We start from the raw sequence: 20809 nt of genomic DNA, 5'->3' as shown, positions 1-20809 counted from the left end.
TTATATGACAAATTGTCTTTTTCCTTAGTGTAATCCCAATATGGAGATAATGTTGCACTTTCATCAACATATTTCTACCTAAGTTAGGCCTTCTGTTCCTTCTTCCCCAAGTTAAAATTGACCTTATTACTGACTGCCACTACCCTCCCTACACTTGCCAAGATGCAACACTGTGACTTTCAATATTCTGCTTAACAGTTTCTCTATTCTCAACTCTTCTCTTAAGCTCCAAGTTTCCAAAACCAATTTTGGTGAAGTAAGAGCTCCATCAGTGGAAAATTGTATGTGGCTTCAAGATTTATACTTGTTAGGGCATTATGCTCCTTTTTCTAAACTTCTTCCTCCCCCAAATGTTTCAGACTTCCTCATAATATGAGTTTTTCAGAGTTCTTTCTCCTAGGCCTTCAACTACTCACCAAGCCTCCTCTTAGGTAAACTATCCACATATCTATTAAGTGACTACATTTTCTAAAAGTCCAGATCCTAGCTGGCTGGAAGCTTTTCTCAATACATGTTTTATTTGATGAGTCATTCTGTTTTTTTTTAATTGTTTTATCTTTATTTATTGGATAGAGACAGCCAGAACTGGAGAGTGAAGAGGGAAGTAGAGAGGGAGAAAAACAGAGAGAAACACACAGCACTGCTTTACCCCTCCAAACCTTTCCCCTTGAAGGGGGGGATGGATGTGGGGTGCTTGAACCTGGGTCCTTGTGCATAGGAACATATGCAACCAGGTGTGCCACCACCCAGCCCCAGGGGTCATTTCTTGAACCACTCATGTCAACTTCACACAGATGCAAAGATCACCATCAGAATTACTTTATCTAGTGTTCTTAAGTCAATTCAGCTGTCTGCTCAAGAGGCAAAGAGTAATCCTTTTATTTTTTATTTTTCCCCAGTACAGTATACTTGCCACTGTTACACACACACACACACACACACACACACACACACACACAAAACTATTGAATATAGAGACTTAATGCCAAGAAAACTAAATCTCTATCACAGAGTGAGACTGATTGTCTGGGAATACAAAACTCTAAGCCCTTCATCAATTATAAAAATGTTAGATCAGCTTAGGCCTGATGATTTCTCCCAAGCTGTCACTGACAAGGATGTCAGCTGCACCAAGTAAATAAATGATATCTTCATATTCTATCAAAATCTTTCACTCTCAGAGTTCACAAATTGACCTCCTTTCAACTTATAAAATTTGCTTGTAGTTCTCTGCATAAAAAAAAAAAAGGTATTTGGAAGCTGCATTCCTTGAACATGTCACCCTGAAATACATCAGGATGGAAGTTTCTGGATGAAATCTGGCTGGCAGCTGAACTAGTTAAAGATTGCAGCCCTCACCCCTCCCATCCAGCCCTGTAAGACAACTGTTACCTCAGGGTTTGGGGAAAAGTGGTTTGGTTGCAACTGACAGATGGACAACTTTTCACCCTCATACATATCCGAGCTGACCTTGTACACAATCTCAGTCTCCCCAGAGGGGGGGGAAAGAATTGTGTTGCAGTGAAAGAGGCTCTCAGAGGGAGGCAGGCGGGCGGGTTTGACCTAGAAGAGGGCTGGCTTTGGGGACGGCTCCTAGCAACGCCCCGGCTTTGACCCTCCCTAGCAAGGGGAAAATCAGAATCAGTGCGCTGTTCCCGCAGGCGCGATGCAACATCAGCAGCTGGACAGCAAGGCGGTCTTCCTCCCTGCCTATTAATTATCTGCTCTTTACCATCTCCGGGTTCCGGCTTTGGCAAAGTGCACCCAAGACCCGGGAAGGAAACCACCACCACCTAGCATCCTTTACTGCCTGGGGTTTCGGCCTTGACTGTGAGTCCTTGTACCTCATCTCATTCCTTTGGTGGGGTTGGGAGACCAAGTTCGTTGGTGGGGTGGGAGAAGGCGGAATGTGTCCTCCACTCCCCGCTTCCACCCCGTGGGTTTTGTGTCTGGGGGGCGGCTTTTTCTAGTCACTGGTCCTCTGCTGCGCTTTTCTTCTCTTTCCTGATTGTAGATGAAATCCATGGGCTTCATTGGCTCTTTGATTTAAACCACGCCCGGCTGTCTGCCGGCTTTGCCTCTGCTGGGCTAGGCGGCCCAGCCACCTCCCAGCCACGTTCAGGCCGCCCGGGGCTACTGCTTGCTATTGTGTGGATGCCGCGCGCATCCTGTCTTCTCTTGCAGAGATGGCGAACAGGGGTCCGAGCTATGGCCTAAGCCGCGAGGTGCAGGAGAAGATAGAGCAGAAGTATGACGCTGAGCTGGAGAACAAGCTGGTGGACTGGATCATCCTGCAGTGCGCCGAGGACATAGAGCATCCGTCTCCAGGCAGGACCCATTTTCAGAAATGGCTAATGGATGGGACGGTAAGGCTGGCTGGCAGCGATCCTGGTGCTGGGCTTGTGGGCTGGGAACACTCCAGGGTCTTTCTTTAAAATAAGTAAGTAAGTAAGTAAATAAATAAATAAATAAAGTGAGGCTGCTAACGGAGCAACTGCCAAAGTCTGGTGTCTCAGAAAGGGAAGCAGGATGTCCTGATTACTTCAGGGTTGGAGGCTGTGAAATCCCTGCACAATTCCCTAGCTACCTCAGAGGATTCCCCACTCCTTTGACGCATGGCAGCCTCCTTTCAAGTTGTTGGCAAGCCCGTTTGTGTTTCCAAGGAGAGGAGTAATAATGTATTTCCTTGAGACTTGACTAGCCTTTTGGGTGCTTCAGCTCACATGGGGTTATTCCTTCCCCCATGAAATAGGTTGGATACATAGTGAAACAAAGGGTTGGAGGAAGTGGCTGGAGGTAGAGTGGGGGAAGCCACCATTCCAAACTTCCTTAGTTATGCTCTGCTCCTTGGGGGAACTCAAGGTCTGTCTGTTGAGTGTGTGGCTTCTTAGGAAACTGCAGGGAACCCTTTACTAGATAACTGCTGAAAACACAGATGCTCCTGTGTATTTGGGGACCTGCCTGGGGAGGGCAGGCTCTGCTGATTCAAACAAGTTGGTCTTTCCCTTGCAGGCTGTGATTTACTATTACATAATTACTATCCACCCTTCTGGTGGGTTCCTCAGGTCTTAGAGATATCTGGATGAGTGGTATTCAGTTCAGTTCTGGTACACACCATTAGCATGTGTGGGGTGAGTTACTGAACTGGATTCTGATCCACCTTTGGAAGATATATTATTAAAGGACATATTATTAAACTCCTCTTTGATGCTCCTATAGAGTCACCCCTCCATTGAAAGCCTGGAGTCACAGCCTGGTCACCACAGATCACTCACTAGCTCTAAAATTCCTCACTCAGAAAAGGGAAAGGAGGAGCAAAGAGGGAAAGGACCCACAGGCTACTTACTGTTTTTACTGCCCTCAGTGGAAGCCTTGAGAATGGAATCCTCTGAGGCCTAGGGGTTGGGTATAGAAAGCCAGCCCAGCCCTTCAGCCCCTCTGAAGTATAAGACTTTGTGTCTGTTTGTGTGCGGAGGGGGCTGGCAGGACCCACTGTACACTTGTGATAGGTCCATACAAAGAGAAACGCCAGAACAATAATTTGTGCCCCCTTGTCCCTTCAGGTCTTGTGCAAGCTGATAAACAGTTTGTACCCACCAGGACAAGAACCAATCCCCAAGATCTCAGAATCAAAGATGGCTTTTAAACAGATGGAGCAAATCTCCCAGTTCCTAAAAGCTGCAGAGAGTTATGGCGTCAGGACCACTGACATTTTCCAGACTGTGGATCTATGGGAAGGTAAATAGCCCTGCCTGCCTTTAGAATTGTTTTCCCTTCCTACTCCCCTAGTTTGTCTCTTTGTGAAACCTGTGCACAGTGTTCTTCCTTATGAGTGTGTGTGTGTGTGTGTGTGTGTGTGTGTGTGTGTGTGTGTGTGTTTAGAGGGGAGGAGACTATCAGCTGTCAAAGAGCGAAGCACTGTTAACCTACCCCTTTGTGATAATCCATTACACATGATTACTTGTGCATGTCATATAGCTTTGCCGAGTTCTTAAGGAACACACACTCACGACCCAGCAGGGATCTCAGCAAGCTGAAACAAACAGAAGCCTCAGTGGAGAGGAAGCTAAGATGGTTGGTTACATGGAAGCTTTTCATTCCTGCCACCCCTCCCACACTCTTATAGCTGGAGCTAGTGGTGGGTGTCTGCACTTCTGATTCACACTAGCAGCGGGGCTTATAGACAAAGCTGCCTGGTGTAATTTTGTCATTCAGTCTGAGAAATAAACAGCACTCTAACCTTCTATTGTACTGTTATCAGATAGCTTGTTGACAAGACCTACTCTGAGAGTCTGACAGATGTTTTTTTAATTCTCTTTTACATTTGTGAATTTACTTGGTTAAGAAATCTGAAGAGACATAAAAACAAATCTTGTTTCTGGACATGATTAACAGCCCATCATTATCTAGGGGAACAGTGGGAACAGAGGAGACACTGCCAGAGATTCTGGAACCAATGGTCATAGCACTAAGGGTCCCGCTGCGCCCAAATGTGCCTGCCCAGCCAGAAAGCTGTTCTATCGGGCCTGCCAGTAGCTATGGAGAGATAGGCCACTTCTAGTAAGGCTGCCAAGTGACTCTGTTTTCTTACTGCCACTGGCTGTCGTCAGTGACCCAACAATAAGGATATGCAGAGCAGTGACCCAAAAGGCTCACCTGGTGAGAATGGGGTAACTTTCTTAAGATCAAGAGTTAGTGATATGTTGAGGTTTATGATGGTGATAGTTCAGATGATGGCTGAAACAGAATCCTAGCAAAGAAACATTCTACTAAGCAACTTAGAAGAAGTAACTTGCGCCCTAGTCCTGACACTCAGGCAGAGAGCTGGCACATCTTATTTCTTTCATAGGTGACTAGTTGAGCTCCTAAAATGCCAGTCAGTTTACCTTGTGTTTTGCCATTACTTGAAAACACAGCTATCCAAGGCTTCAGATCATGCCATCCAACTTCATGAGTGCTTGCCTCTCGATCTCCATGAAATGATGCAGCTGAGACTTCTTCCTTGCTAAAAAGATCATACCTATGATGATTTTTTTCAACAACCAATTAAAACAACTACTGATTATTAATATTTTTATATGCTAGACATGGTGCAAGTGCTTTACTGTGCAATGGCAATTAATTGTCCTTACATTTCTGTGAAGTAGGTGTTGTTAATTTTTCTGTTTCAAAATGGTAAAGTGAAGCTTGCCCATGGTTACTTGTGCACTTCATATAGTTAGTAATTAACATGCCAGGACTTAACTATGGGCTCTTTTGACATCAAAGAAAAAGGCTGTAACTCATCAGCTCTGCCATGGTTTCTACCATGAGTATGCTGTTGAGTCATAACAGTGACAGAGATGAGTGAAGAAGGGGTGGAGGAGGAGGAAGATGAGGAGAAGGAACAGGAGGGAAGGAGGAGGGAGATGATGATGATTCAGGACTGTGTGGGACAGAAAACTAGAGTCCTTGCACCAGGGAGTTTGTGTGAATGGAAGGGACACTTTTGAGAAACCCCTCCCACTCCAACAAGGACAGGAAGTATATAGGAATAGGAAGAAATGGGAAGGTCTATGGGAGGTTAGGATTGTTATTGGCAGTGCTTTACTTGTCTTTCCTTATGTCCCCCGAAGACCACACAAATGAACTTTACACCCCAGGAGGTGTTGGCAGTGAAGGGAAAGGACTGTAGGAAGCAGTGCTTCCTGATAAGCAGAATCGGTGGACTTGAACCTCCTGTCACAGCTGTAGATATATATCAGGGAAGAGCAAGAAGAGGCATGAGTGTGTTGTGGTAGCCTGAGACTGAGCAGTGAACAGATGGGCTTCAGGGTGCACGATGGCCCCAAGAATACAGAACAAGGCAAATATCTTAAGGTAAGGATCTTATCCTCTGGGCAGAAAGAAGAGCTTTGCTAAAAATAAGGAAGGAAATTCTAAGGGTACTGCAGCTGGCTTAGATTGGCAATAGATAAGATAGCAGACAATAGGAAAGCAGATGTTCATGAGTTTCCAAATGGCCTCTAGAGACTCCAGGGCCTGTAAGCATGTCCCATAGAGAGTCACCTCAGATTAAAGTTTAAGGACATTCATCTAAGCACTGGACAGGATATTTGATAACCCCCAGGAATGCTGAACCTCAGGCCAGAGCTAGGGGTAAAAAAGTGGGTTGCTTTTAGTAGGGAAAAGAGGGGCAGGGCTAGCTTTGAGCAAACCAGCAGTGAGACCCACCCAGAGAAAACCCAGTAAGCAGGGCAGGGCCCTTTCTGCTGGTGATTGTGGGCTGTGAGTAAACTGGACTGAAAGGGATGCCTCAAGGCAGGGTTGGCGTATGCACCTGAATGTGCACGTGTTTGTGTACACAGCTATTGAACTAGCCATTTCCTTAGCTTAGCCTCTCGTTCTCCCACTATTCTTCATCCAGCCTGTGGCTTTAATGCTGTCCTCACATTTTGTATTCTAACATTCAACTATGCCCTTGACTGTATGCACTGTGGTAGCTGTGGCTACCATGGGTCTAGCACTCCTTGTCTGGGTACTTTTCTCCCTCTTCTTCAAGTATTTCAAGGTGGGCAACCCTTACTTTTTATCTCCTCTGTTTGGCATCCTCTTCTGTAAGGCTGGCCCAGTGGTTCCATGTGCTCTTGTGTCATAGGCCTACAAAGCTTCAGAAGTCCCCACTTACTATAAATGCCTTCTCATTTAGGCTTCAGTGATCCAAATAATTGGAGGCTCCAGATGTGTCTCTAATCCTGAAGCCCCTTTTAGATGGAAGATGAGATAGATGGATAGGCTGAGGGTCAACCAGAATAAAAGAGTCAGGGCTTTTAAAAGGTAACCAGGACACACAGCCACAGAAATACTGGAACAAAGTTACTAAAGTCTCCTCTCCCAAGTCCCAGAGTAATCTGTGGTTGACCTGTTTCAGTGATGGGGGAAGAGATATGAGGGACACTGTCAGCAGTGGATGTCTTTCACAGATGAAATGGTCTTGCCTTCAGATTTGCTGTGGGTGCTTGGAGAGGGTAAGGGTGGGACCATCTCAGCTATGGCCGAGAGGGAAGTGTATTGGACATAGGCCTCAGCATCTTTTCAGTGGAGTGGAAGAGGTGTGTGTGTGTGTGTGTGTGTGTGTGTGTGTGTGTGTGTGTGTGTGTGTGTCTATGTCTGTGTCTAAGAGAGAGACTGCATGAGATAATGACTACTATTCCGAAAGACTACAAAATAGCTTGTCCTGGAAGGAGTTAGAAATTAGACTTCCCAGTTCAAACCTTTATTCCACCACTTATCAGTTAACTTTCCTATGCTTCAATTTTCTCTGCTGTAATGCAGGGACAATAGTATCTATTTCAGAGGGCTGATTAAGGGACTAAATGCAATTATAAGTCCTTAGCATATTGTCTGGTCAAGGCAAAATATAATTAAGTGTGAAATTTACCATTGCCATTGCCTCCTTCTTTTAAAGACTGGTAGAAAATAGTGGGAAGTGGGGAAGGGGGAAGCAAGACTAGAAAGACACATCTGACGAACTGGGAGGCAGCATAGTGAATAAAGCATTAGACTGTTAAGCATGAGGTCCCGAATACAATCCCCAGCATTCCATGTGCCAGAGTGATACTCTGGTTCTCTTTCACCATCTTTTTCATTGGTGAATACATATTTAAAAGATAAATGAAAGGTACATTTGTTGTCTTTGATCAAATGAACTTGTTAGTGACTTCACACAGAAACTGGTAAGCTTACAGGGGTGACCTTTGCCCTCTTTGTCATCTTATCCATCAGCTGTTCTCCAGTATGGAAGGGTTGGTTTTAATACTTAATGTATCTATTTTTTTCCACCTTGGGGTCATTACATTCTTGGTGTCTATTTTTCATAATATACTACTTGGCCAAATCTGGCTCAAGAAGATACTTGAAAGGTACAAAAGAAGGAATGTGAGGTTTGGAGTCAGGCTGAGCAGAGTGTTTCCTTAGCTGTGTGACTTAAGTGAAGTAGCTTAGTATCTCAGGGTCTCTGTTCCCTGTTGTGTAAAACAGACATAGCAACTCTCCTGGAGTGTTCTTAGAAGGATTCATTGTGTAAAGTGCCTAGCACAGGAAGTAGGGCAATTGCGCAGCAGGCTAAGTGCATGTGGCTCAAAGCGGAAGGACCAGCTCCCCACCTGCCAGGGAGTTGCTTCACAAGTGGTGAAGCAGGTCTGCAGGTGTCTATCTTTCTCTCCCCCTCTCTGTCTTCTCTTCCTCTCTCCATTTCTCTCTGTCCTATCCAACAACGACGACATCAATATGAACAACAATAATAACTACAACAATTAAACAACAAGGGCAACAAAAGGGAATAAATAAGTATAAAATAAAAATAAAATGCCTAGCATAATGTTTCCTTAAATAAACACCTAAGAATAGAGGCTGCTTTCTCCTGCTGTAAGTTCATCCTCAACTGTCTTTGTTTCTTTCTATTTCCTTTGCATAAACACACAGTTAGACTTGGAGAATCTTAGAATGTAGGAGGCAAGACTGAGAGGCCAGTAAAGTCTGGCTACTCTTCTCAATAGCCTGGTGCCAAGCATCCTGGATACTAGGTTTTCTCTTGTCTCCCTGTTCCTATTTTTTGATGACTGAGAGTCTCGGGGCTGTGGTTTACTTTGTGGGTGGAGTGCTGGAAAAGTTCAAATATAGTCTCTGAGGAGGTGCCACCGTAAGTGTCATTCCTGAACAGCAAAGACAGAAAAGCTGCTTCACCTGCTTTGTGATATATTGGGGATAGTGTGAGGTACCTGTAGTGACTGGAGATATCAGTCATTGTGGTTCCTTTTTTCTGCCAGAGCAGTCTCTTCTCTGTGTGCTGGTGATAATTGCTTGATGATTTTTAAAAAAGATTTTATTTATTTATTAATGAGAATGATAGGAGAGAGAGAAATAACCAGACATCACTCTGGTACATGTGCTGCCAGGGATTGAACTCAGGACCTCATGCTTGAGAGTCTAGTGCCTTAGCCACTGCGCTACCATGCTTGATGATTTTTTTAAAAAATCATCTGCTATGATTTTCACTCTCCATTGTGCATCAGAGTCACCTTGAAGGCTCCCTCAAACATTGCCTTATGGGGTCAGTAAGACAGCTCACTTGGATAATATACCTGCTTTGTCATGTGCATGATCCAGGATTGAATCTGACTCCCCAGTACCGCACTAGAGAAAGCTTTAGTGCTGTGGCATCTTTCCTCTGTTTCTCTTTTGTGTGAATGAAGTTGAGTTTAGAATGATAAAACCCCAGTTATAACAAAAGAGATCGAATACCTCCTTGTGCATTGCATGCATTGTGTGGATTAGGGCCTGGAAATGGGCATCTCTTATAAATTCACAGGCGGTGCTGATTCTGCTGCAGAAAGCCCACTTTGAGAATCACTGCCCCGCAAGGGAGACCAGCAACAAAAAATTCATAAAATTCACAGGTCAAATTAACCCACCCTCTGACACTTCTCCCTTGACTATAGTGATGTTTTCTCTATCGTTACATGGAGAATTGAGGACTGTGCCTTGGTTAGTGCTTAGAGAAATTAGAAATGATTCCTCTCTCCACTGACTGCTTTATTTTATTTAGTTTAGTTTATTTATTTTTTAAATATTTATTTGTTTTCCTTTTTGTTGTCCGTGTTGTTTTTTTATTGTTGTAGTTATTGATGTCATCATTGTTAGGACAGAGAGAAGTGGAGAGAGGAGGGGAAGACAGAGAGGGGAGAGAAAGAGAGACATTTGTAGACTTGCTTCACTGCCTGTGAATTGACTCCCCTGCAGGTGGGGACCCAGGGGCTTGAACCCAGATCCTTACGCTGGTCCTTGTGCTTTGTGCCACATGTGCTTAACCCGCTGCTCTAGCGCCCAACTCCTGACTGCTTTCTTTTAATTACCATAGAGATGAAAATAGAAAGTAGAGGACTGGTTATAAGTCTGACTTACCATAAAGTGAGTAAAAGCTGAGATAAGATGGAAGGATCAAGTAACTCTAAAGCAAGTGTTCTTTGCTTACTTACCTCACTTATTTTGCATTGCCAAGGATGTACATAAGATGTCATGAGAGTAACAAAAAAGTTTAAGAGAACTAAATCCTCGATTAAGTCTCTTTACACTAAAAGCACACAAACTTTATGGGCATTGTGAGTTGAATCTCTGGGTCATTTTTGTTACTGGGGATATGGGGATGGATTCCAAATGCAGACCCCCCAGCTGTACTCCCTACTTTAGTTTGGAATGTGAAATCACACTTGGGGAAACATTGCACTTGACTGTGAAGTTAAAATGTCAGTTTCTCTCTGACAAGGTTTGGCAGGTGAGACAAGAGAAGCTACTGGGCCATTACCATTTTTTTTTCCTTTGTAACCTTGAGTCTAATCTTAACCTCCATCTATCACCAAAGCTTAAAGGATTTCAGATATCAGACTGAAATTCTGATCTGTTAGTATAAATTTGGTATCTCTACCATATATAAGGTTAGTGATCTCCTTCCTACAGTGTTACCAGGACATCAGGCATCTAGAAAATTCCCAGAGCTTGGCTAGTAAATCCTTTTTAGGGCTGTTAACATTTTTCTTTTTCTTTTTCTTTTTTTTTTTCATGGTAGAATAGCCACAAGTACTGGTTGTCAAACTCTCTTGCCAAGGTTCCTAAGAGCAACTTCTTTTCAGGGAGCAAAGAGATTCCAAGCTGCCAAAACTCTGAGTTGCCTCTCAACTTGGACCAGAGCCCTGTGATTATCAGTTTTATCCTTTGCCTTTGTGGGAGATTCTTCTGAAGGAAGAAGTGTTTTGCTTAACAAGTTGTATTTGTACTTAATGCATGTGAGACATTGTGATGTTTTTAAAATCAAGTATTGGAACAGCAGTTTCCCATTTATCTGGTTACATCAAGGTTATTTTGGGAAGTTGTCTCAGAATCTGAATTTTTAAGATTCACCAGTCATAATCCTTGTTTCTCAAACTTGAATGATGGTATGGAAACAAACAAACTCCTAGCCCTCACTAACATCTGATGAATCAACTAAATACACACACACACACACACACACACACACACACAGTGGGGGGGGGTGTGGCAGGGAAACAGAAGGAAAACTACCTGCAGAACTGATTCCCTACTTGTGAAGCTTCCCACTTACAGACGGGGACGTAGGGCTTGAACCTAGGTTCACACACATAGTAGTGTCTGTTCTCTGCTGAGCACAAAAATTCATAATTTTAGAGAGACCCCTCCTACACCCCCCAACCTCCAATCCCACAAATACTCCAAGAATCTGGGAAGGTCCTGCACCAAAAAACACCATGTCTTAGGCTGATGGTACACTTATTTGATCATGATGCAAGCTATGTGATTTTCCTTGATTTATACCTGGGACTTCCTTGCCCTCGTTGCTCCTCTAGACCATTCAGTAAACAGCTCTGACTTTAACACATCCTCAAACCCAGTTACAGGAATTAACTTCTACAAACAACACTTAATCTGAGCTTCCAGCTGGCATGAAAAGTGAGGCTGGAAGAAGGCCTTTCTTCCATTTTCTGGGATCCAGTGCTGGGATCCCACACAAGGAACATCTATTAGAAAACAACTAGACGTGGCAAGCAAACAAACTGTGCTTGAACTGGTCACAAAAACAGGCTTCTGTTTCTTAGGCTCTTCACAGTCATGAACTTGATCTGCACACTGTTGTGAGACTTGAGCAAGGCCCCACTGTTTTGCTTTGCTTTAGTTTTATTTGGACTGTGACTTGGGAAGACCACTAACCACCTGGGTCACTTTAGAATAGTCCCATGAGGCCCAAGAACTGTGCCCCAGTTTTATCTCCATCTCACCAGCCCAGTACATTCTTCTGGCCTGGCAGGGACACATCCGCTTTACTTCTTTGGATTATCCCTGACTGCTGAAAGACGTGTCTACCCACCAGGCTGCTACAGGAGAGTATAGGGAGAGTGGGCATGGGAGATGACAGGCTGGCTGGTGGCTTTCTGTTCAGACATCTGAATTAGCAGCTAGCTCTGATTTGGTTGTTGGGTGACTCTGGGCATATGACTCTGGGCATTCAGTTCCCCTGAATTAATTTTCCCATCCACACATTTGGAAGAATAATATCAATTCCATGGGATTCATGTTGCATATAATAAAGTCTCTAGCCTCCTCACCAATGTGTTCCAAGACCTCACCTTTCCAGAGTCCTACCCAACTAGGGAAAGACAGAAACATGCTGGGGGTATAGATTGACCTGCCAATGTTCATGTCCAGTGGAGAAGCAATTGCAGAAGCCAGAACCCCCACTTCCTGTGCTCTACAAAGAATTTTGATCTATAACTCCCAGAGGAGGATAAATATTAGGGGAAGATGACCAGAGGGCTCCAAACTCCAATGCCATTAGGGCCTGGATAGAGAAGAGGAAAAAGGAAAGCCATTCAGATAGGTTTAGGTGTGAATTAGAAAGGAAGACAAGGCAGGACCATAAAAAATGGGCAAATATATAGAAATATAAATACTTATAGAAATAATAGTTAACCCATATCTGTGACTTTGGGAGAACTATTGCAGTTTCCAATGAAAGGAAAGGGGAAACAGAACTCTGGTGGTGGGAACAGTGTCTAGTTATACCGCTGTTATCTTGTAATTTTGTAAATCAATATTAAATCACTAATAAAAATTTTGAAAAAAAAAAAAAGAAATGGAAAACAAAACAAAAATAAATAAGGTTGCTTGCCTGTGTTTATGCTAAATATCTTGTCTTGGTTCCTCTCTTAAGGAATACTTGACCAATTTGTGTGTATCAAATTGTCCCTCCTTCCCAAGCTTTCTCTGCCCTAACAATGCAATTTTCCAGACTCTCTTTCCTCTCCCAGGATGAGTAGGCGGGTCATATTAATAGGTGTAGGTTTCTGAATATCTCCCTCCCAGCTTGGTCTCCTTTGTTTTTTATGGGTTTTCATAGTGTATATACTAGCTAATATTTTTTTTTGATGAATTTTATTCCCACTTTATTGGAGGGATTAATGAGTATAGTGTTGACACAGAGGCATAGCTTCTCATCTTACCAAGCTAAAAGAAACTACCTAGCCCAGCCTAGTTCCTAACTAGCTGTTTGTGAGGAGGCTGGTCTATGGTCTAACAATTTGCTTCTACACTCAAGTTACAGGGCAGTCAGTGCTATCTATGCTCTATCTACATTCCCTCCAAATCTAGGACATACCAAACTCACTCTTTACAACCACCAGAAAAAAGACTTCTGCATGCTCTTTATATAGAATGTTCTTTGTTAGCCTTCCTTTTTATTTTTTATTAGTGACTTAATAATAGTCAACGAGATTGTACGATTAATGCGGTACAATTCCACACAGTCCCCTCCACCAGAGCTTTGTATCCCATCTCCTCCATTGGAAGGTTCCCTATTCTTTATCCCTCTGAGAGTATAGACCAAAGGTCTTTATGGGGTGCATAAGGTAGGAGGTCTGGCTTCTGTAATTACTTCTCTGCTAGACATCGGGGTTGATAGATTGAGCCATACCCCCAGCTTGTCTCTATCTTTCCCTAGTGGGGTAGGGCTCTGGAGAGGTTGGATTCCAGGACACAATGGTGAGGTCATGTGCTCAGAGAAGTCAGGTTGGTGTCATGGTAATACCTGCAACTTGGTGGCTGAAAAGCATTAAGATACAAAGCAGAATGTAAGTGTAGATCTACCGGGATACAGAAGTCACATAGGCTCCTAAGCTGAATATGGGCCCCAGATCAGATCAAATCGATGGGGTTTACAGTCAACAATATTTATACACCTTTCCCATATTTGGGAGCTACTCTCTTCCCTGATCCAGCTTTCTGATCCTTTTTCCAGCCATAACATCATCTCCCCAGACAATAACTTGGATCCACCTGCATATCAGATGTCAGGCTCAGAAAAAAAACAAAACAAACAAACAAACTAGTATAGTCATGGGCCCTTTGGAATATAACTAAAATAGGTCTACTATCTACAAAAAATGGAGACCCCCTCACTCTTCATCTGAACTATTCCAGCCTTTAGGTTTATGATTAGTCAACAAATTGTTTGGCTTTATATGTTCACTGTTTTTTCAGCCACTAGGTTCCAGATTCTAAGATGATGCCAACCACAATTCCCTGGGCAGATGACCCCACCAATGTGTCCTGGACCCCTGCTTCCCCAGATCCCCACCCCAGTAGGGAAAGAGAGAGGCAGGCTGGGAGTATGGACTGACCTGACAACACTCATGTTCAGCAGGGAAGCAATTACAGAAGCCAGACCTTCCACCTTCTGCACCCCACAATGACCCTGGGTCCACACTCCCAGAGGGTTAAAGAATAGGAAAGCTATTAGGGGAGGGGATAGGATATGGTGTTCTGGTGGTGGGAACTGTGTGGAGTTGTACCTCTCTTATTTTATGGTTTTGTCAGTGTTTCCTTTTTTATAATTTTTTTTAAAAGATATAAAGCAGGACAAATTGTTAAATAATCATGAACCTAAAGGTAAGAATATAGCAAATGATATTTGGGGTCTTCATGTTGGAAGAAGCTAGGAAGTCTATTTTAGGTATATTCCAAGGAGTCCGTGACTTTACTAAGTTAAGGCTTCCTATGCTCTGTCAGTTCTCTAGCTTCTCTCTAATGACTTGCCACTTCTTATCTCTTCACAAAGAGACCCTTCAGAATTATTTAAAAAGAAAAGTGGACCCTGTTATATAGTGGCAGTTACAGAAATTTTTTAAAAATCTGTGGATGTCAGTCTAACAACTATCTTAATGTTTCCTCTCTCTGAATTCCCAATATTCTTTGTGCTCTGCCCACATACTGCATTCCCTACCACCTCAGTTGTCCCATGAATCTAGGAGTCTCTCCACTGAGAGCACTGTATCCCTGTCTCCAATGACCAGGTCCAGGAAATGGCCCTGTGATTAATGAATGCAGGAAGAGGAAAGAGAGAGAGAGAGAGAGAGATGTGAGAGAAGAGGAATCTTCTATCCCTCCTTTGTGAATAAATGGACATCCTGAAATGCACTTTTGTTACAGACCTGAGTTGTCTATTTTATTAATGTTTTACTCTCTTCTCCCTTTCCATCTGCATTTCCCCTGTAATTCTGCATTCCCTAATGACTGAGCTGCAGCAGTTGGACCAGAGAGACCACACATACATAGCTCACCACGTCCAGAGAGGGCATTTTAATATTTGCTCTTCAGTTTCACAATTCCCTGTTAGGCTGGGTGCTGTGCTTTTTTGCTTATGCCCTTCATGTGTGTGTCTTGCATGGTCTATTGATCTAGTTCTAAACTGCAAGGCTAATCACACAGTGGCATCTTTCTCAGCCAGGCACCTGTCAGTCCACTGGAAGAGGGAAAAACTGTGAGAGGGGTTGTTAGATTTGTAGGGTGTAGATAGATACCTTCTCTGTGGGTGAAGGATTACTAGGATCCTCAGGTAACAGTGCCTTCTCCCATTATGCAAGGGCACATACCACACATTTCCTTCTCCCTCTCTTACCTCTACTCTTTCTCACGACAAGACAGTTATTTATTGTCTCTATTTAACTTCTTTCAAGCAGTACAAAATAGAAGGCCTATCATTTGTGTCACACTGAGTGCTTTCTGTGTTGATTTGCTTTTCTTCACTTGCCAGGCCTTTGGCCCAAATAGGCAAGTAAATACTTAATTTGATGCACATGGGTGATTTTAGACCCTTTTAACCCAGATAAAGTAAAAGAGAGATACCACCTGGGGTTTGGCACAGTTAATCCACCCAACCAACTTCTCTCCAATTTTCTTTTCTCTTGGCAGTACTGAGGAAATTTTTCTAGATCCCCCACACCAGCCTTCCCCATAGGAGTCCCCTGACCACAGTTTGTTTAAGCCACCAAAACAAGGGCCTCTATGTAGGGCCGACTGCTACCTAGGTCTGAACTGCTGAATATTTTGAAATTTGTGTTCCTATAGCAAGTATGAATTCATTAGAAGCTGGACATCTCTGGTATGACAGTCCTGCTTTTCCATAGAGGTTATTTTCTAAGACCGTGGTGGATGGGTAATACTCAACTTTCTTTTTTTTTTTTTTTAAATATTTATTTATTCCTTTTTGCCACCCTAGTTTTCTACTGTTGTAGTTATTATTGTTATTGATGTCATTGTTGTTGGATAGGACAGATAGAAATGGAGACAGGAGGGGAAGACAGAGAGGGGCAGAGAAAGACAGACACCTGCAGACCTGCTTCACCGCTTGCAAAGCGACTTCCCTGCAGGTGGGGAGCTGGGGGCTCGAACTGGGATTCTTATGCCAGTCCTTGCACTTTGTGCCACGTGCACTTAATCGCTGTGCTACTGCCCGACTCCTGATACTCAACTTTCTAAGTGCTGCTTATTCCCTACACATATACACTTACCAGAAAGCTTAGTTTATGAAGTAGGCACATTGAAGGATGGACAACAATAGCTAAGAGTAAAAAGAACATTACCAATAGTGTAATAAAATTTGCATGAATGTGTTTTCTCTCAAAATGTACATAATCTTTCTGATTGTGTTTGAACATTTCTGACTGAAATCATGGAAAGCAAAAGTGCAGAGATGTGGGAACCCACTGTATTTATCACATAGAGATCACAGCCAGTGAAATAGTGCGTTTGGGTAGTGTGCTGCTGTGTCGTGTGTACTATCCAGGTTTGAGCCTATCCCACACTGTATTGAAAGGAACTTTGGTACTGTGATCACATTTACTTTCTGTCAAAAAAAAAAAAAAAAAGAAAGGAAGAAAGAAAGGGAGAGAGAGGGAGGGAGGGAGGAAAGATGGAAGGAAGGAGGGAAAAAAGGAGAAAAAGGAAGAGAAGAGAAGAGAAAAAGGGGCTGGGTGGTTACACACCTAGTAGAGCTTATGTTACAATGCACAAAGACCTAGGTTCAAGCCCCCAGCCCCCACCTGCATGGGGAAAGCTTCATAAACTGTAAATGAGTTCTACAGTTATCTCTTTTTCCCTCTCTCTATCTCCTTTCCTTTCAGTTTCTCTCTGTGTCTATCCAGTAAGTAAGTGATAAATAAAAAGAAAAGAAGGGGGTGGGCAGTAGTGCATCGGGTTAAGTGCACCTGGTGCAAAGCACAAGGACCACAGCAAGGATCCTGGTTCGAGTCTCCGGCTCCCTACCTGCAGGGGGGTCACTTCACAAGCAGTGAAGCAGGTCTGCAGGTGTCTATCTTTCTCTCCCCCTTTCTGTCTTCCCTTCCCTTCTTGATTTCTCTTTTTCCTATCCAACAACAACCACTATAAGACAACAACAATGGAAAAAAGATGGCCATCAGGAGCAGTGGGTTCATAGTGCAGGCACTGAGCCCCAGAGATAAATAACCCTGGAGGCAAAACCAAAAAAATAACTAAATAAATAGAAAAGAAAGAATAGTTATTTTTTGTTTCTTTCTGAGAAGTTTGGCCACTTTGAGAAGTGTCTAGTATCTCCTCTTTTGAATGTGACCATCCACTACTTCCTATTAGACCTTTCTAGCCCACTCCTTCCCCATTCCTCGACCCTGGTATATATTTGGTTCTAATCTCTTCATGACTTCCAGGGAAGGACATGGCAGCAGTGCAGAGGACTCTGATGGCTCTAGGCAGTGTTGCAGTCACCAAGGATGACGGCTGCTATAGGGGAGAGGCGTCCTGGTTTCACAGGTAAAACCCTAGGGGTCCTGCAGTAAAGGATGACTTAATAAGAAGGAAAGTTTGAAGCTTTTTATAAGCAGAGCCCCTAGCAGCCATTGCTTATAGTAGGGTCATAGCCCAAAGAGAGGAACACAGCTTATAGGCCAGGTATCCTATACACAACTGAATCCCCCAGAGCCAGGAAAGACTGATGCTCCTGAACATGCAGCCAAGCACAAGAACTAGAAGCCCAGTGTTTGAAGAGTTAGAGCTGTAAGTGGCAGATGAGTTAGTCCTTCCTGGAGCATTGGTATCCTCTTCTCTGCTCAGCTATGTGAAAATGACACGAGTTTCTTGCCTATCAGGCAGGGACTCCAAGGCTGTATGTTCCAAGTCTTTTGCAACTGTGGGTGAAAGAAAATCAATCAGGTTCCAAGTGTAAGACAGGCTCAGTGTGGTCTAGTGGTTGGTCTTGAGATATGAAACGATCAGCTAACAACTGACACTTTCATGGAATCTTTTTTCCCTTAAGGGAGATTTGAAAGTATTAATCCTGAGATAAGAAGCCTGGGTCACTGGGAATGAAGGTGGCTGCAGTAACGTGTTTATAATTTCCCCTCCTCCTCAGGCCACTGTCCTACCTGAAGCAGAAATGCTTGGAATTTTTCCTATTGTCATCTTGTGTCCTGCTTCTCTTGAGAATGAACAGGACTGAATGGTTTTTCTCAGAGCTGGATGATATCCGAACTTGTTTTTTTTGTGTGTTTTTTTTGTCCCAAGTTAGTACAGAATCTCCTCATTATTCTGCACTAAGTGAAGGGGAAATATGCTCTGCTTATCTGTTAATAGCATTCTCTGCTGTAGCCTGGTGTAAACAATCAATTATATTGTTATGTCAGTCAGTAAAGGGTCCTTTTCTAAAAGTATTTTGTTGTTGTTGTTGTGAGGGAGCAGTTGTGGGCTTAGATTAAACCCAGTAGGTCAGCGGAGATGAAAAGCAAGGCACTTTGTAGCAGATAATCAACTATTTCCTCAACCCCCTTTGCTTCTTTTTGACAGTTGTACAGAGGTACCAATTTGTGTCAGTTTAAATTAACCTGGTCAGACAGCCTCATAGACATTGACCTGTTGAAACCCTGCTGTTTGATCTCAGTTGTAAGAGTGACTCACTGGGGTCAGTTTGGCGCACGAGACTATTTCTATGGGGATCTTTACCAGAGTTCTCTGACCTCTAGGTTGGAGTAGCAGAATCTTCCCTCTTTGACTCCTAAGTCCCTCAGCTTTAAATTGGAACAGTAGTCCTTGACTCTACACAAGAAAGGATGAATAAGGATTCATTACGTGTTTAATGAGAAAAACCAATTCTAATTTTCATGAGGACTTGAGGTAACTGTGAAAAGGCAACACTCTTGAGAGTGAAGGCTCCAGAGAAACATCTTTGCTAGAAGTTCCTGAAAACCATTGAGCTTCTGGGAGTCTGGAGGTAGCCTAGCAGGTTAAGCACAGGTGGCGCAAAGCACAAGGACCGGCATAAGGATCCCAGTTTGAGCCCCCAGCTCCTCACCTGCAGGGGAGTCACTTCACTGGCGGTGAAGCAGGTCTGCAGATGTCTGTCTTTCTCTCTCCCTGTCTTCCCCTCCTCTCTCCATTTCTCTGTCCTATCCAACAATGATGACATCAACAACAACAATAGCTACAACAACAATGAAAAACAACAAGGGCAACAAAAGGGAAAAAAATATATATTTTTTCATTATATATATTTTATTCATTATATGTATTTTTTCATTATATATATTTTCATTGTTGTTGTAGCTATTGTTGTTGATGTCGTCGTTGTTGGATAGGACAGAGAAATGGAGAGAGGAGGGGAAGACAGAGAGGGGGTTATATATATGACCATTGAGCTTCTAAGGAGTAGAAAACACACACACCATGGTAGAGCCATGACTCATCTAGGTAGGATTATAACTCATAGTAGGTCCATAGTTCTAGCTAGAATCTGCTCTTTTATTTGGTGATAATTCACTCTACTCCCACCCTGAACCTTTTTAACTGCATATCTTGGGAAGCATTTGATAACTGCCAGAATGATGTCTTTCTATTCTCATTCCTCTGCCCAGGAAAGCCCAGCAGAATCGAAGAGGATTTTCAGAGGAGCAGCTTCGCCAGGGACAGAACGTAATAGGCCTGCAGATGGGCAGCAACAAGGGAGCATCCCAGGCAGGCATGACTGGGTACGGGATGCCCAGACAGATCTTGTGAGATGCTGCCCCTGCTTCCTAGTAGAGAAGAGGAATGTTTCACACTGCAGTCTCTGTGATAAAGAAATAGCTAGTCACCTTCTGACCTTCTCTTTCTCAAAGCCTCCTGCCCCTGGTTTTTGCAAGTGCTGCATTTTTGCTGAGAATCCGTGTTGCCTACTGCTGCCACCTTCTGTTCATTTAGAACTATGCAAAGACTCCGCTCCCTTCCTCCTCCTGAACTTCCCAACCCCCACACACCTTTGCCCTGAATATCTTTTTGTCTATTTATTTATTTATTTGCCAAAAAGTTCCCTCCTCAACTTACAGAACACACCGAATAAAACAAATTAGTCTTGTGTCTTAAAGTGTAAAGTTCATTCTTTTCCATTTCACCCTAGGACTTAGATTAGCTTAGAAATTTTACTTTCTTTAAAAAAAAAATAATTATGGATAGAGACAGGAATTGAGAAGGGGAAGGGAGATAGAGAGGGCAAGCAACAGAGAGACACCTGCAGCCCTATTTCACTGCTCGTGAAGCTTTCTCCCTGGAGGTGGAGTCTTGAACCTGGGTCCTTGCACACTATAATGTGTGCACTTAACCATGTGTGCCACTGCTTGACCCCTGAGATTGTACTGTATTCCTCTGAAGTTGTAGTAGAAAAATTTAGGAGAAATTTTGACTTCTCTGAGAGCCTAAAGTTATGATTCAAGGGACATGGCCTTTGACTGACACATGTTTTTGAGTACCTACTCTGTGCTATTATTCTAAACCCTAAGAGGTAGAGGTGGGGGCAAACACAAGAATAAGAAGGCTGAACTCAGGTTTTTAAGTAGCTCTCTGTAGGTGCTCGAAGTATGTGATGGATGGATGGGCGATTTTATTAAATGAGTGGATGAATAAGTGAATGAGAATGATTGAGAGA

General features: G+C 43.3%; 1 protein-coding gene across 2 annotated transcripts; it reads left to right on the top strand.

Moving 5' to 3' along the window:
- The first annotated feature begins 1612 nt into the window (after positions 1-1612).
- Positions 1613-20251, top strand: TAGLN3 (transgelin 3). 2 transcript variants are annotated; one of them, XM_016185255.2, is made up of 5 exons: positions 1613-1830; positions 2185-2366; positions 3564-3738; positions 17568-17670; positions 19764-20251. In XM_016185255.2, exons 2-5 carry the CDS (start codon positions 2187-2189, stop codon positions 19903-19905), a joined length of 600 nt encoding a protein of 199 aa, XP_016040741.1. In that variant the 5' UTR covers positions 1613-1830; positions 2185-2186; the 3' UTR covers positions 19906-20251. The 2 variants fall into 2 exon arrangements, with proteins under 2 accessions (XP_016040741.1, XP_007516392.1); XM_007516330.2 differs by lacking the exon at positions 1613-1830 and having other exon boundaries at positions 2017-2366.
- The last annotated feature ends 558 nt before the right edge of the window (positions 20252-20809 follow it).

This window comes from Erinaceus europaeus, chromosome 9 (assembly GCF_950295315.1).
Source record: "Erinaceus europaeus chromosome 9, mEriEur2.1, whole genome shotgun sequence".
Lineage (NCBI taxonomy): Eukaryota > Metazoa > Chordata > Mammalia > Eulipotyphla > Erinaceidae > Erinaceus > Erinaceus europaeus.
Note: the sequence above shows the minus strand (reverse complement) of the source record. Positions and strands in the feature narration are given on the sequence as shown.

Bases quoted from the DNA above. Each gene is read 5' to 3' on its own strand.
- TAGLN3 (XM_016185255.2), top strand. From the start codon at position 2,187: ATGGCGAACAGGGGTCCGAGCTATGGCCTAAGCCGCGAGGTGCAGGAG. The intron at 2,367-3,563 runs GTAAGGCTGGCT...TTGTCCCTTCAG, and splicing joins AATGGCTAATGGATGGGACG to GTCTTGTGCAAGCTGATAAA. The intron at 17,671-19,763 runs GTAAAACCCTAG...TCCTCTGCCCAG, and splicing joins GAGGCGTCCTGGTTTCACAG to GAAAGCCCAGCAGAATCGAA.